This window comes from Staurois parvus, unplaced genomic scaffold, assembly GCF_062004578.1.
Source record: "Staurois parvus isolate SC_StPar_1 unplaced genomic scaffold, SC_StPar_1.0 ptg000202l, whole genome shotgun sequence".
In the NCBI taxonomy this organism is placed as follows: Eukaryota; Metazoa; Chordata; class Amphibia; order Anura; family Ranidae; genus Staurois; species Staurois parvus.
This window is the reverse complement of record NW_028317998.1, coordinates 204699-221396: the sequence shown is the minus strand read 5'-3', so window position 1 is coordinate 221396 and position 16698 is coordinate 204699. Positions and strand designations below refer to the sequence as shown.

Genomic DNA, 16698 nt, shown 5'->3' with positions numbered 1-16698 from the left:
TGGTATGAGGTCCTCCAAAAATGTAATATAGACTTCGTGCCCCACGCAAAAATAAAGTGAGAGCTCCTGCTGAAAATTCCACACCAGATCTTTATCCGACCATGCAGTCTGGCGGGCAAGAAAAGGAGGGGGGGGGGGCCCATCTAACCCCTTCTGCATCATACATGGCCACAATGGGGGGGCGCGGGGGAGGAGTGCTCATGCACAAAAATTTAAACTGTAAATAGAGGCAGACACAATTTTTTACAAGTTCTTTAATAAATAGGAAAAAAAAAAAGTCCCACAATGTAAATCCACCGTCAATCACGTTGCATAGGGATGTAGATCCACATCAATCATGGTGCCAGATGCTCACCAACCTGCCGAAAGAAATAAGACCAATCAATCTCCAACACACATTTCTTCTCGTTGCTCCCACTGAATGTTAGGTCTGGCAAATTACAGTTGTTATAAACAAAGGAGTGTTATTAGCCATTTATGGATGTGGCTGTATTTGGTCGATGATGTCACATGATTCCAGTCATTGCACATATATTGTTTGGACCAAACTTTAAGCTCTTCCGTAACCATTATCAACAGAAAAAAATGCCAAATTTTGGGTTGTCAACAGAAAGAGGGGAAATCTTCCAATGGGGACATTAGTTCAGGTGAAACCAGGGTTTCCTCTTACTTCCGGTTTTGGCTTTGGGACAGGAACAGAAGGGAAATCTCCCCAATGGGACAAAGATGGGCAAAAAAAAAACCTGACAGGGGTTATATAACTCTTCTTTATTATTTCCAAAATTAAAAAGTGCCTTCTTCCACATTTGAGAAAAAAAACACCATATTATTTAGCTCTGTTTAAATGCTAGAAAAAAAATGTTGGCAGGAAAGTGTTTTTTTTTTTTACTGTAAAAGAGGCACTGCATTGTCTATTGTCTGTGGTGCTATATAAAAGCACTTCTCTTACCTTCTAGCAATTTTTTTCATGTACACTTGTACATGTATAGCAACCTGTCAATTGTCAGCATGCCTTTGATGTGGAGAAGCAGTAAATCCCATGTTAGGGTTACATTCTCTCAGCCTATCATGATGGCTGAAAATAATGAACCTGGAAGGAGATGGGGCAAAAGGTGTCAGCAAAGGAGCAACTAAGGAGATCTGAGCCGTCACAACACTAAAGCCCTGTACACACTTTTTTTTTTTCTTTGCATGCTAGTCTCATATTGAAAGTGAACAGTTTACTAAAGACATGAAAATTCTTGTACAACAGAATAAAAATTCAGAAGTGATGTAACGTATTGTATTTTTGGATGAAAACTGTACCAATTTTCTGATCGTGTGTACTAAGCTTAAAAGGATATGTTCGCCTTTTAACAAAAAATAATAAAGGCACTTTTTTTTGCAGGTAAAAAAAAAAAATGCATTTATTATTTTTTGTTTCTCGAGTCTCTAAAGCATTTCACCAGTGATCAGCAGATCGCTGGTGCCATGCAGGTCTCCCTCTGCCTGTCACTGTATCAGCTTGCTTGTAGATCCCGTATGGGCAAGCAGATACTGAGAGGATGGCTCAATGAACTACCATGGTGCTCCACCTCGTCGTGGTATTTCATTTAGAATTACAAGTCAACAGCCACAACGGTTGTCGGAACTTGCATTGTTCTAATTCACATAACACTGTGAATGAGTGATGTGGCCAGAGCCCTGCATGGATGTGCCTTTTTAAAATTGTGACAGCTAGCAGGGAGGAGAAGATCCCCTACTAGCTGTCACAGCAGGGATCAGTGGGGTACGGGGGCCAATCTGTTGGTAACATGTTACAACCTGAATATGGGTGTAACATGTTACAAAAGGTAAACTTATCCTTTGAGACCTCATGTATAGAGGCATTAAAAATGCAATCGTTAGAGGTGTCATGCTTTTTTTATGCCCCTGGAAGCAGCTCTAGGTTATCCAATTGATTGGTCAGCACCGTCACATGGATGCTGCAAATTGCATGCCAATTTGCATCCAATGTGACCAGGGTGTTAAGAGTCACTAGAGCTGATGATGTTGTTAGGAAGCATGATTCATCACTCCAGAGAACACAGCTCCAATGAGTGCAGTGGTGGCGTGCTTTACACCACTGCATCCAACGCTTTGCATTGCACTTGGTGATGTAAGGCTTGGATGCAGCTGCTCGGCCAGGGAAACCTATTCCATGAAGCTCTCTACGCACTGTTGTTCTACTAATCTGAAGGCCACATGAAGTTTGGAAGTCTTTAGCTATTGACTCTGCAAACAGTTGGCGACTTCTGTGCACTTCCGCAAGCTCTGAAACTGCTCTGTCCTTTTACGTGGCCTACCACTTCATGTCCGAGTTGCTGTTCCCACTTTGTTATAATACCACTAACAGTCAATCGTGGAATATTTAGTAGCAAGGAAATTTCACGGATGGACTTACTGTACTGCACAGGTGGCAACCTATCACTGTACCATACTTGAATTCACAGAGCTCCTGAGAGTGAACCATTCTTTCACAAATGTTTGTAGAAGCAGTCTGCATGCCTAGGTGCTTTATTCTATACACCTGTGGCCATGGAGGTGATTGGAACACCAGAATCCAATGGTTTGGAGGGGTGTCCCAGTACTTTTGGCAATATAGTGCGTGTATATATTGCTCAAATAAATGAAAGGAACACTTTTTAATCAGAGTAGAGCATCCAGTCAATTAAACTCCTGGAATACTGATCTGGTCAGTTAAGTAGCAGAGGGGGTTGTTAATCAGTTTCAGCTGCTTTGGTGTTAATGAAATTAACAACAGGTGCGCTAGATGGGCAACAATGAGAGGACCCCCAAAAACAGTAACGGTTTTACAGGTGGAGGCCACTCGTCTTTTCTCACTATTTTTTGGCTAGGGTCAGTGTCACTACTAGTATTGAGGTGGTAACTGGACCCTACTGAGGTTGCACAAGCAGGCCAACTCCTACAGTATGGCACATCAATACGTCCATTGCAAGAAGGTTTGCTGTGTCTCCCAGCACAGTCTCGAGAGAACGGAGGAGACTCTAGGAGACAGGAAGTTACTCTAGGAGAGCTAAACAGGGCCGTAGAAGGTCCTTAACCCATCAGTAGGACCGGTATCTGCTCGTTTGTGAAAGGAGGAACAGGATGAGCATTGCCAGAGCCGTACAAAATGACCTCCAGCAGGCCACTGGTGTGAAGGTCTCTAACCAATCAGAAACAGACTTCATGAGGGTGGCCTGAGGGCCCAACATCCTCGAGTTGGCCCTGTGCTCACTGCCCGGCCCCATAGAGCTTGATTGGCATTTGCCATTGACCACCAGAATTGCCAGGTCTGGCACTGGCTCCCTGCGCTTTTCACAGATGAGAGCAGGTTCACCCTGAGCACATGTGACAGACGTGAAAGGGTCTGGAGAAGCCATGGAGAATGTTATGCTGCCTGTAACATCATTCAGAATGACCGTTTTGGTGGTGGGTCAGTGATGGTCTGCGGAGGCATATCCATGGAGGGACACACAGACCTCTGCAGGCTAAACAATGGCACTCTGATTGCCATTAGGTATCGGGATGAAATCCTTGGACCCATTGTCAGACCCTACGCTGGTGCAGTGGGTCCTGGGATACTCCTGGTGCACGACAACGCCCGGCCTCATGTGGTGAGAGTATGCAGGCAGTTCCTGGAGAACGAAGGAAATGATACCATTGAATGGCCCCCATGCTCACCAGACTTAAATCCAAACTAAATTGGACGCCACCAGGCTGCACCTAAGACTGTCTAGGACAGGGGTGGGCAAACTGCAGCTCTCCAGCTGTTGCAGGACTACAAGTTCCATCATGCAAGTCATAGCTGTAACTGTCAATTTTGTAATGTTGCAATGCCTCATGGGAAATGTAGTTCCACAACAGCTGGAGAGCCGCAGTTTGCCCACCCCTAGTCCAGGAGCTCAGTGATGCCCTGGTCCAGAACTGGGAAGAAATACCCCAGGACACCATCTGTCATCTCATTAGGAGCATGCCCCGATGTTGTCAGGTATGTATACAAGCACGTGGGGGCCATGCAAACTACTGAGTACCATTGTGAGTTGCTGCAATGAAATTTCAGCAAAATGGACTAGCCTGCTGCGTCATTTTTTCACTTTGATTTTCAGGTTGTCTTTGAATTCAGTCCTCTGTAGGTTCATAATTTTTATTTCCATCAAACGATGGGGTATCCTTACGTTCCTAACACATTACCCAGTTCATATCAGTATATATATCCAGCATGATATTTTTCCCCATTGAGATCTGATGTGTTTTCAAAGTGTTCCATATTTTGAGCAGTATATGGTTATTAGATATATATATTTTTATTTGAATCAATTTTACCACCCCGGTTGCACTGGGTGCGACACTGCATACGATTTGCATGCCACGCAACTTGTAAATCGTATGCCAAGTCGCACCCTATTGTCCGCAATTACAGCTGTCATATCGGTGGGGTTCCAACTTGGTCAGAGCCGCACCAATTTCTAAAGTAGTGCATACACTACTTTTTGTGCGATTTGCAGACATCTGTGTCAGATGTCTTGCAAATCGTACCTGAAATCAGCGGGTCCCCCAACTTTGAAATCGTGAGACTTCTCTGCAGGGGCGGACTGACCATTTGAGCACTGCCCAAGGGCCCGGGGTCAGTAGGGGCCCCATGAAATGCCCCTGGTACCTTTTTTATAGGCTTTTTTAAGTGTGTGCAAGGACACAGGGGCCCCATGATCCCTTTTGCCCGGGGGCCCCTTGAGTTGTCACTCCGCCCTGCTTCTCTGTAAGTTGCATGATTTCAATGTCGGGATTGATGTGACCTGGAACTTCTATTTGCAGAATGTGACAAAGCTCCTTCCACTGCGTACCGTGCAAAGTTGATAGCCAAGTCTGTGTCCTGCATGCAGTAGTAGAACGTAATGATGACATTTTTCCATACTCACGCTCCGTCTCCCCGCAGAACTGCTTCGCCGTCCACGTGTTCTCTTCCTTCTGTCACTATTAGGAGCAGCGTGGTGTGCTGGTCATGTGACAGCACCAGCTCAGGACACGTGATCCAATAGTAAACAGCGACACCTGGAGACCAATGAAGACGTGACAGCTAGAACCAATCGCTGGTCGCCTCTCGTGGTAGCAGGAAGAGACGGAGCCATAGAACACCGTGCAGAGGCCGGGATGGGGAAGAGGGTGTTTGTCACCGTGGGGACCACCAGCTTTGATGAGCTCATCTCCTGCGTGTCCTCTGAATGCTGCACAAGTGTAAGGTCCCTGCTACTGACAGCACTGTGAGGAGCTCCATCTGTGTACATTACCATCACCGGGGACTAATGTAGGTGCAGGAAGGGGAGGAGCCGGACACTTCTATAGCCAGTGTTGTAAGCCCAATAACCAATCAAAATCCACCCAGTGGAAGATGGGCTCTGATAGGATGTTTTTACCTGACTGCACTTTATTATTATTATTATACAGGATTTATTTAGCGCCATCAGTTTGCTCAGCACTTTACAATATAATGGGAGACAATACAGCAACAATACAATTCAATACAAGAGGGTTAGGAGGGCCCTGCTCCTTGGAGCTTACAATCTAGGAGGGAGGGGCTACTGGTACAAAAGGTAGCAACTGTGGGGGATGGACTGGTTGGAAGAGTAGAAGATTCCAGTATTAGCTGAAGAGATAGGTTTTCAGTGATCGCCTAAAAGTGATCAGAGTAGGCGATAGTCTGATAACTTGGGGTAGAGCGTTCCAGAGGATGGGGGAAGCTCTGGAGAAGTCCTGGAGATGAGCATGGGAGGAGGAGACAAGGGAGCTAGAGAGCAGAAGGTCTTGCGAGGATCGGAGAGAGTACAGTTTGGGAACTTTCTCCAGTTCTCCGATTTATCCATTTTGTGAACTGAAGCCCAAAACTGAACAGCACATTCCAGATGAGGTGTTCCTATTATTTGTACAGGGGCAGGATGATCTCTCTCTCTCTCTCTGGATTCTATACCTCTTCTGTTACAACATACAATCAGTTTATCTGTGACATTGAACTGTTTTTGTCTTTGTGCAGATCCTCCGAGAACTTGGATACAGCAGAATGATTCTTCAGATTGGAAGGGGAACGGTGGAGCCAGAGCCGTACAATACTCCCAATTTTTCTATGGATGTTTTCCGATACAAAGATTCCCTTGTCCGAGACATTAGGAATGCAGATTTAGTGATAAGCCATGCAGGTAGCAAACTGGTATTTTGTCTGTCTGTTTAACCCTTTCCCTGCCAGAGCCGTTTTTCTGTTTTTTGCACACATGTTTAAAAAAATAATTTTAGGCCTGAAGATTACATAAGACACCCCAAACATTATATATCTTCTGAAAGCAGACATCCTAGATAATAATAAATTAGTGGCAGTTCCAATTTTTTATGTCACATGATACTACTGCAAAATTGCAGTAAAAATTACACTAAAGTTAATTTTAGGGCACACAAAAATGACCAATTTTTTGCAAAATATAAAAGATGAGTAAATAGTTACCCAACACATCAAACTTTAAATTTGCGTGCACCCATAAAATGGCAACAAATTTCAGTACCCTATATTTTTCATGGGTGACGCTTTAAAAGCCCCCTATAGATCATCAGTTTAGCATTACAGAGGAGGACTGGTGCTAGAATTATTGCGTTTACTCTGGTGAGCATGGCAATATGTAACGTGTATTGCAATCAATATTTTCATGCGTAGGTGCCCTCAGCACGTGCATTTGTGTTCATAGGTGGGAGTGGGGAGGGCTACAAAAAAAATTTTTGGGGAGGGGGGGATTTTATGTGCTTGGGTGCAACTTTAGTTTTTTTAAATTACAAAAATTATTTTTTTACTTAACTTTTTTTTCATCACATAGGCAACATGATGTGATGAATTTGTGGTGACAGGTTCTCTAAAAGATCCTGGATGTCTCCCCTGTGCTCCACTGAATGTAATGCAAAGCAGATCACTTTGCATTACATTCTTTTCCGGCCATGATAGAAAAACAGAGAGGGAGACCCAGAAGTGACAGTTTACACATCACTTTCAGGGAGGAGAGCGAATCTTTGTCCACTCAGCTCCCTCCCTCCTATCCAGCAGCACCTGCTATGCCAGTCCTGGGCCCATAGATGGGCAAGCAGAGCCTGGGATACATGACGGGCGTGCATGTTTCTGGAGGTGGGTGAAAGCAAATGAGTGCTGCAAGAGGTGCCCTATTACTGCCCCATTTGACAGGCAGAAGTTGGCTTGTCAGATACACACACACACAATTCCAGTGGTTGCAGCCATCAGGAGTGTGTGTAACCCTGCCCCCCCCCCCCCCCCACCCCCGCTGTCAAGTCCATACGTGGTATGGACCTGGCAGTGAAAGGGTTAAATAGATCAATGTAATTTTTTATAGTTTCATAGTAAATATAATCCTAGAAATCTTCATATATTCCTAGATTACAATCTTCTTCTGTTGTACTCTCTATTGAAATATATGGAACTGGTTAGGGATGCACCAAAATTTCGGCCACTGAAACATTTCGGCCGAAAATAGCCCTATCGACATTTTGCCGATAGGAAACATTTAGCCAATACAGGGGACTGTGTGTACTGCAGATGTGAAAGGGGGAGCAGTGTATACAGTGATTGGCTGTCACTATATGTCAGTGCCGGTTTTTAAATGTAATTACCGGCTTTTTTTTTCTTCACTATAGCTCACAGAATGAGCTGTCACTTTCCCCCCAGCTAAAAGAAACAGTTTCCTTTTAGTTTTTTTCCCTGAGCTAAAAGAAGCAAAGTTTCCTATAGCTCAGAGGGAAGTGACAGCTCATTGAGCTATAGTGAAGAAAAAAAAAGCTGGCAATTGCATTTAAAATCCGTCACTGACATATAGTGACAGCAATGAGAGAGCCTCACTGTATACACTGCTCCCTTACTATATACACTGCTCCTCCTGCCCCCTCCTTTCACACACTGCCCTCATACCCCCTCACCCCTACAAAGATGGCCTGTCATTTTTATGCTATCACATAGGGGACTGTTGGTCCCCTATGTGATAGCAATCAAATCATAAGTTTAAAAAAAAAAAATTATATATATATATACTGTATATACAGTGAAGGAAATAAGTATTTGATCCCCTGCTGATTTTGAATGTTTGCCCACTCACAAAGAAATCATCAGTATAAAAATCGAATGGTAGGTGTATTGTAACACTGAGAGACAGAATAGCAACAAAAAATTCAAAAGAAATGCATGTCTAACAAATTCTGCACTGATTTGCATGTTCATGAGGGAAATAAGTATTTGATCCCCTTCACAAAACATGACTTAGTACTTGGTGGCAAATCCCTTGTTAGCAATCACAGAGGCAAGACGTTTCCTGTAGTTGGTCACCAGGTTTGCACACATCTCAGGAGGGATTTTGGCCCACTCCCCTTGGCAGATCCTCTCCAAGTCATTAAGGTTTGGGGGCTGACATTTGGCAACTCGAACTTTCAGCTCCCTCCACAGATTTTCAATCAGATTAAGGTCTGGAGACTGGCTAGGCCACTCCAGGACCTTAATGTGCTTCTTCTTGAGCCACTCTTTTGTTGCCTTGGCCGTGTGTTTTGGGTCATTGTCATGCTGGAACACCCATCCACGACTCATTTTCAATACCCTGGCTGAGGGAAGAAGGTTCTCACCCAAGATTTGACGGTACATTGCCCCGTGCATTGTCCCTTTGATGCGGTGCAGTTGTCCTGCCCCTTAGCGGAAAAACACCCCCAAAGCAGAATGTTTCCACCACCATGTTTGACAGTTGGAATGGTGTTCTTGGGGTCATAGGCAGCATTCCTCCTCCTCCAAACACGGCGAGTTGAGTTGATGCCAAAGAGCTCAGTTTTGGTTTCATCTGACCACAACAATTTCAGCCAGTCCTCCTCTGCATCATTCTGATGTTCAGTGGCAAACTTCAGACGGGCCTGAACATGTGCTTTCTTGAGCAGAAGGACCTTGTGGGCACTGCAGGATTTCAATCCTTGTCGGCTTAGCGTGTAACCAATTGTTTTCTTGGTGACTGTGGTCCCAGCTGCCTGGAGATCATTGACAAGATCCTCACGTGTAGTTCTGGGATGATTCCTCACTGTTCTCATGATCATCGACACTCCACGAGGTGAGATGTTGCATGGTGCACCAGACCTAGGGAGACTGACAGTTGTTTTGTGTTTCTTCCATTTGTGAATGATTGCACCAGCTGTTGTCACCGTCTCACCATGCTGCTTGCCGATAGTTTGGTAGCCCAGTCCAGCCTTGTGTAGGTCTACAATCTTGTCCCTGACATCCTTGGACAGCTCTTTGGTCTTTTCCATTGTGGAGAGTTTGGAATCTGATTGTTTGATTGCTCCTGTGGACAGGTGCCCTTTATACAGGTAACCAAATGAAATTAGCAGCACTCCCTATAGGAGACTGCTTCTAATCTCAGCTTGTTACCTGTATGAAAGACACTTGGTAGCCAGAAATCCTGCTGAATGATAGGGATCAAATACTTATTTCCCTCATGAACATGCAAATCAGTGCATCATTTGATAGACATGCATTTCTTTTGAATATTGTGTTGCTATTCTGTCTCCCAGTGTTACAATACACTCACCATTCGATTTTTAGACTGATGATTTCTTTGTGAGTGGGCAAACATTCAAAATCAGCACGGGATCAAACACTTATTTCCTTCACTGTATATATGCAAAATAAATGTGGAGCCTCCCCACCCCCACATGCACAGACAGTCGGTTTCGGTTCGGTTTTCGGCCACATGCATTCTGAATTTTCGGTATCTGTTTCAGCACCAGAATTTTCATTTTGGTGCACCACAAGAACTGGTCAGAGCAGTGGGCATCATTCCACTCACGTTGGTTGTTGATTATTCATGAATAATATGCAATATGCAGCAAAAAAGCTTTCAAGAAATTATTACAGTCCTTAACAATACCTGATAAACTTTTCCTGTTCAACTAAAAGTATATGCAGTTAATAATTTTGTCCTTTCTATCACATCTAATATTTATATCCTTGTATCCTCTTCTTAACTGTAACATATGAAGTATATTGCCAACAAAAGTACATTAAACTGAAATTTTGCCTAATTATTTTTTTTTTAGGTGCTGGAAGCTGCCTAGAGACACTAGAAGAAAAAAAACCTCTAATTGTTGTGATTAATGAAAAACTGATGTCCAACCATCAGCTTGAACTAGCCAGGCAAATGCATAAGGATGGACATTTGTATTACTGCACATGCAGGTATAACACACAGGCTTGTGTCAAGAATGTCTGGTGATATAACTGGATACAAACTGTGCACTTTACATGCAGATCTGCATTGGCAGCACAGAGCATTAGCATAAAGTGGTTTTCTTACATTTGTCTTTAAATAAAGGTCACCGAGGGGCACATTTCCACACCTGCTAAGTTAAAGTGAGTAAGCTCCTAAAGGATAATTTCTCCTTTTGGGAAAAAATTATAAATGCACATACGGTATGTTTGCATTGGAAAAAAATGCGCGTTTATTATTTTTTCCCTAAGGAGACTGGAAAGCATTGCACCTATGATCAGTGTATCGGGTGCAATGCCACATTCCTGCAGACAAGCCCTTCAGATTTCAACCCCTACCTTCATACAGGCTGCAGAGCTTGTGAATGAATTATCAGTGACCTCACAGTCCATTCAGTACTAGAAGCCATCAGCCACAAAAGCTGCAGGTAGTTGTAGTTTGTGCCCTCAGAGGAGACTTTAAATGATGTGGGGTTATTTCTAATGGTGATAGCGGGCATGGGGAAAAGATACCCCACTCACTGTCACAGAGAGGGGGAATTAGGGGGAGAGGCTGCAGCTGCTGGAACATTTTACAAAATACAGGTGGAACATGTAACGTGTTCCAAAAGGGGAACTTGTCCTTTAAAGAGGAGCTACAATCAGTTTGTAAAAATTCAAAAGTCAGCAGCTACAAATACTATAGCTGTTGACTTTTAAAAAAATAGACACTTGCTTGTCCACAGATCCAGTGCTGTTCTCACATGAACCAGATCTTCGGGTCCCCAGCACCAGTATGTTTACTAAGAGAAGTCGGCTGTAATTCTTTGCGGCTTCACAGGTGGCTACCCACTGTGCATTTGCAAGCTGCACTGTCTGAATGGTACCACAGCCTCCTGGGACCTGTGACTTGTCCCAAGAGGCTGTGGGTATAAGAAGGAAAACTTCCATTCTGATCGCATAACCATTTGGAGCAGAAGTGGGGAGCACATACCTGTCAAAACTGTGTATCTGCTCGCGTCTCCTCCCCCCCCCCCCCCCAAAAAAAAATTCCAGACATGATAGAGGAGGGGGTGGAGGAGGAAGAAAAGCAGAATTTCCCCTTTTGGGTGAAGTTATGCTTTAACCACTTGCATACCGAGCACTTATACCCCCTTCTTTACCAGGCCAATTTTCAGCTTTCAGCGCTGTCACACTTTGATTGACAATTGCGCGGTCATGCAAGATTGTGCCCATATGAAATTGTTAAAATTTTTTTCTCACAAATAGAGCTTTCTTTTGGTGGTTTTTAATTGCCGCTGAGCGCTTTACTTTTTGCGCTATAAACAAAAAAATTGCAAAAAATTTGAAGAAAAAAAAATTTCTTTGTTTCTATTACAACATTTTTCAAACAGGTAATTTTTCTCCTTCACTGATGTGCATTGATGAGGCGGCACTGATAGGCAGCACTGAAGGGCACTGATAGGCGGCACTGATAGGCAGGACTAATGAGGTGGCACTGATAGGCGGCACTGATAGGCAGGACTAATGAGGTGGCACGGATAGGCGGCACTGATAGGCAGCACTAATGAGGTGTCACGGATAGGCGGCACTGATGATGGGTACTGATAGACAGAACTGATAGGTGGCACTGACTGGCATCACTGCTGGGCACTGACTGGCGGCACTGACTGGCACAGCCGCTGAGCATTGACTGGTGGCACTGACTGGCAGCACTACATTGATGGGCACTGGTGGGCACAGGTGGGTGGCACTAGTGGGCACAGGTGGGTGGCACTAGTGGGCACAGGTGGGTGGCACTAGTGGGCACAGGTGGGTGGCACTTCTGGGCACAGGTGGGTGGCACTGCTGGGCACAGGTGGGTGGCACTGCTGGGCACCGATCATCAGGGCACTGATCATCAGTGCCCTGATGATCGGTGACAATCCCTGCTTTGACAACTGCTGGTTCTCGCCAGTACTTTCCTCGCGCTCTGACAGCGTGAGGGAAGTGCACGGAGATCGCCGGGGGCGCGCAGGAGAGCGCGTTCTGGGAGGACATCATGTGACGCCCTTCCAGAATTGGCCGGTCGCAGTGTAGCAGTCATTCGGCTATCTGCAGTTGGCAAGTAGTTAAAGTGGTTTTAAAGGCTCAAGGTTTTTTTTAACTTAAAGCAGTATAAAATCTTAAAACAAATACTTATTATATTGCAGCTTACCAATTCTTAGATGTGATAGCTGTATTAATTTACATTTTTTTTAATTTACTATTTTCATCTGGTGATGCAGCCAGTAAGCTTGTTGGTTTTTATCTCTTCCAGATATATCGGTTTACAGGATTGAGACAAAATTTTAAACACCGACAAGGGGTGCTTACAGTGATCAGCTTTTATGTATTCTTGTAAAACCAATATCCCAAAAGGAAAAAAAAATGTTTGCTGTAACTGATTATAAAGTGTGAGCTGGAGTTTGGCTTCAGTTTGTTAGTGTATTTAAATCTGCTACTACATGTAAAAACTAAGTTCACCTTTACAGAAAAAATAATGTACATGTTTTTACAGAAAAAAATGGGCATTTGTTATTTTTTCCTGCAAGAGATTGCAAAGCATTGCACACGCGAGCAGTAGATCATGGGTGCAATGTGGGCTACTGCAGACATGTTCTCCAACTTTTAGCACGTACTTCTGTTTGGGCTTTTTGTTTGAAAGCTGGGAGGACGTGTCAGTGGACTACAAGAGCGCTCATCAGCGCCTCCCCCTCAGCCCACTGAAACTATAAGTCTGTTTGCCACAGTGGAAGACAGTTCTTGTAGTTTGTTCATTCACAAGAATCTGTGAATAATTGAGGTGGCTGTGTGGGTGGAGCCTCTCACAGCAACGCTGTTTATAAAAAGTGAGAGCGAGTGCAGGAAAAAGAACCCCCACCCTCTGTGACAAGGAAGGGGGATCAGGAGCAAAAGCTGGAATGTGTTACATGTTCCACCCTAAATACAGGTGGAAAATGTTACATGTTAAAGGCTAAGTTCACCTTTGGAACATTTCTCTCCACCCCAGACTGACAATGCTGCTGCCCGCTGTGCCCCTCCATCCAGAGTGGGGGCACTCTAATACAATAGGTGTGTTACTGGCCAGATCACCAGGTGAAAACAGAAGGGAAAAAGCCTAAAAAACTAATGCAGCCACCATGATGATTGGTAAGCCGCAATATATTAATTTTATTTTTAGTTTTAATACTGCTTTAATTTATTTATAATTGAGGCATAGTCCTGAATATGCCTGAAATGTGGAAAAGTTTTCCATGCATGTCCCAAACTTGCAAAGCCACAAGCTCTATATTATTTCTAGAGATGACAGGTTTTATATTTGCTCCTTTGTATGTCCATTCAGTGGCCCTGTGTTTACAGAATATATACTTACTTTGTTGTTCATAATTTTAATAAAGGATGATTACAAATGAAAGGGATAGGACAGCAGACATTTAATATGTTAATACATTTTTTTTGTAAGGAAAACAGTAATATCTATTGTATTTCTAACCAAAATCAATAATGAAACCGCAGACAATCTTCACTTTTGGATAAAGTGGCGAAGGATCAGAACATTTACAAAATCTGGCAGGATTTCCTTCACAGGGCACCAGAAAGTGAGAGGGAGGTTCTAACAAAGGTCACAGACAGCAATATAAAACAATATGTTGACTGGTGGTATAAAGTACAAGCAAAATAGATGGGATTTTAAGTCCAGAACATCTGTGTACATTTTATTTTTTATCATACTATCTAAACTATCCCATATCAGTATGTAATTTTGTGTTTCTTTTTTTTTTCACAGTACCCTAGGGAACACGCTAAAGTCAATAGATCTTTCATCTCTGAAGGTTTTTCCACCAGGCCAACCTGAAAAGTTTGCTGAATTTTTAGACAAAGCAGTGGGGTTTACATAAAAGTTTAAAAGTGGAAGAAATCTATTTCCTATTGGAATTTTTAGACACATTTATGATGGGAACTCCTCCAAAAGTTTATAGAATTAGTACTTTAAACTATTAGCTTCACTATCATTGCCTGTTGTTGCCAATTTTCTAAACCACTGTCCTGAAAGCCTGCTACAGGCATGTGTTATCTCGATGTCTCAGTGAAATATGTTGTGTGTGTTAGCTACCAGTTAATTCACCGATGCCCTAAAAACATGACCTTGCTATTATGAGTTCAATATTGGCAACAATCAGATACTCTTTTTTTTATGTTTCATTTGAATGCAAGGAAGAAGCTAGAGGGTTGCTGGTGGTAGCTTAGTTCTTTCCACAATATTGTCTTCTATGAACAGAACCAGTTTATGTTTCTTTTAAATGAATTTCAGAACAGGGCATGAGAGTGTGCCACATAGCAGGAAAAGTGAAGGACGTATCCACTTACTGAAAAGAAGTGAAAAGTTCCTCTGCCACTCAGTCATCTTAGTAAGCTCCCACATCTTCTACCATTGTGATGGATGGTTCTTAGTTCAGCAGCCCTGGCACCTGGCAACATTTACTTGTTTTCTTCAACATATGGTAAAGCTGAAATAACAGAGTGCAAAAGCCTGTGACCTGATGATTTTATAATGGAAACTCCTTTGTTACCTGAGCTTATAATATCCTATGTTGTTATCGGGGAGCTCTACTCCCTGCACTAATTTGCCTCCCCCCTCCATTGCTATACTTGGCACCTCTTGGGGGGGGGGTTGGGTAGCGGGTACCTGGTTTTGACAGGTACCCGCTCCCATTTCCGGCTCAGTTCACCGCGGCAAAGGGAGCCAGAAGTTTGGCCCCCTCCTTCCTCCCGCAGTCTCCTGGAAACTTTCACAGGTCCCAAAACACTGCCGGACCAATCAGGAGGCACAGCGCGGTTCACATCACAGCCTGGTGCCCACAGTTGAGATGCCAGTGCCGTGGAGGAGAGGACTCCGGGGCAGGTAAGTGTGTGTTTATTAAAAGTCAGCAGCTACAGTTTTTGTAGCTGCTGACTTTTAATAAACATAAAAAAGGCTGGAACTCCACTTTAAGGGCTCGTTCACACTTGGCTGTTTTGCCAACGCTTGCCAATCGCCCCTATAGCGTTTAGCAAGCGTTGGTCCGGCGTTTGCTGAGCGTTTTTTAACGCTCGGCAAACGCCGCATGCGCGGTTTAGCGGCGGTTGCTAGGCGTTTGCCGAGCGTTAATAACGCCCCACAAACGCCTATAATGCAGTTTGAGTGGTGTTACCGCTCCGCAAACGCCCCGCAAACGCACCGCAAACGCCGGCCGGGCGTTTGCGGAGCAGCACCATAGACGAGAATAGGAGGCTTCAACGCCTCCTGACTCGTCCAGAGGCGTCCGTTTTGCCGCGACGCAACTCGACGCGACGCAAACGCTCCCGTTAGAACAGCACCATGTGCTGTAATGTGCAGAATTGGCAGAGGCGTTTGGGAAGCGGTAAAAACGCTTCCCAAACACCTCTCTGCCGCCTGCACACAGCGCTAGTGTGAACATAGCCTAAGTGTTCCAACCTCATTTAGAATGATTATTTATGTGGTTAAATAACCCACCTTTCCTGCACTCAGCACTACTTCCCCATGCAGCTGGTAAAATGACACTCGTGTTTCAACTCATAAACCTCCAAAAACCAGTGCAAATTATTTCACAATAAGGAAAGTGTAACTTTTTTTTATATTTTAGCACAGTTTTTTGGATGTTTATCTAATTGGTTGATGACTTTAAAACCTTGTACTTTTGGTAATGTTTCACTATTACAAAGATAAATAACTTTTAGCCCTACTAAGCACCAGAAAGTGCAACTCATTATGCAATCTTTGTACTTCTCTATATGGTATGATACAGCGGGATGCTTGGCTTTCATGTGCTAAGGTTTAGTGTTCCTCTGGGTGTGCAGGAAGAACTTCTGCATTTACCAAGGTTATTTTCAGACATCTTGTTGAGCCTACTATTAAGGGCATATGTCAATTAAACAGCTTTGCCATGGTGGCATGTTCACTTTAAGATACTGCTTTTCAGGAAAATGTGTCAAAATATTTTATTTAACAAGTTTGTATTATATTTTGTGTATTTTTTTTTACTTGAACTTACTATTAAATATATACTGTGGATTTTGTGTATGTTCATCCTGTTTACTGTTTATAACATTTCTATAGACATAAAAGTGTGTGTGGATTACTGGGTTTTCAAAATGAATGGGACTGATAAAAACAGGGTGTTCAAATAATTTTTTCCAGTCACTTTGTGTTAAAGCTGAAGTTTAGCTTAAAATTGTTTTTAGAACTACCACTTTTTTAACCTAACTTACCTGTAATTAAGTATGTTATGCAGACAGCTGGATCCTGGAGAAATTTTTACTGTAGTGATGCCAGTCCTTTCAGTCTCTGAACTTCCAGCATGCAGGGGGTAAATAGATTTGGGTCTCTGAGCTGAATTAAA

The 16698-nt window shown here is 43.5% G+C and overlaps 1 protein-coding gene and 1 long non-coding RNA gene across 2 annotated transcripts; one reads left to right on the top strand and one right to left on the bottom strand.

Moving 5' to 3' along the window:
- Window positions 1-236: 236 nt before the first annotated feature.
- LOC149461424 (uncharacterized) lies at window positions 237-5324 on the bottom strand. The gene is made up of 2 exons (XR_016312847.1): window positions 4866-5324; window positions 237-359 (listed from the first exon to the last, which is right to left on the bottom strand). It is a non-coding gene; the product is annotated as an uncharacterized LOC149461424 (long non-coding RNA).
- Window positions 5097-16370, top strand: LOC149461423 (UDP-N-acetylglucosamine transferase subunit ALG13-like). Its single transcript, XM_089678258.1, has 4 exons — window positions 5097-5256; window positions 6050-6212; window positions 10129-10267; window positions 14085-16370. Exons 1-4 carry the CDS (start codon window positions 5173-5175, stop codon window positions 14194-14196), a joined length of 498 nt encoding a protein of 165 aa, XP_089534384.1. The 5' UTR covers window positions 5097-5172; the 3' UTR covers window positions 14197-16370.
- The last annotated feature ends 328 nt before the right edge of the window (window positions 16371-16698 follow it).

What these genes read in the sequence shown, in the direction of transcription:
- LOC149461423 (XM_089678258.1), top strand. Translation starts at nt 5,173, where the DNA reads ATGGGGAAGAGGGTGTTTGTCACCGTGGGGACCACCAGCTTTGATGAG. An exon ending in TTTAGTGATAAGCCATGCAG is followed by an intron (nt 6,213 to 10,128) that starts GTAGCAAACTGG and finishes TTTTTTTTTTAG; the next exon opens with GTGCTGGAAGCTGCCTAGAG. An exon ending in TTGTATTACTGCACATGCAG is followed by an intron (nt 10,268 to 14,084) that starts GTATAACACACA and finishes TTTTTTTCACAG; the next exon opens with TACCCTAGGGAACACGCTAA.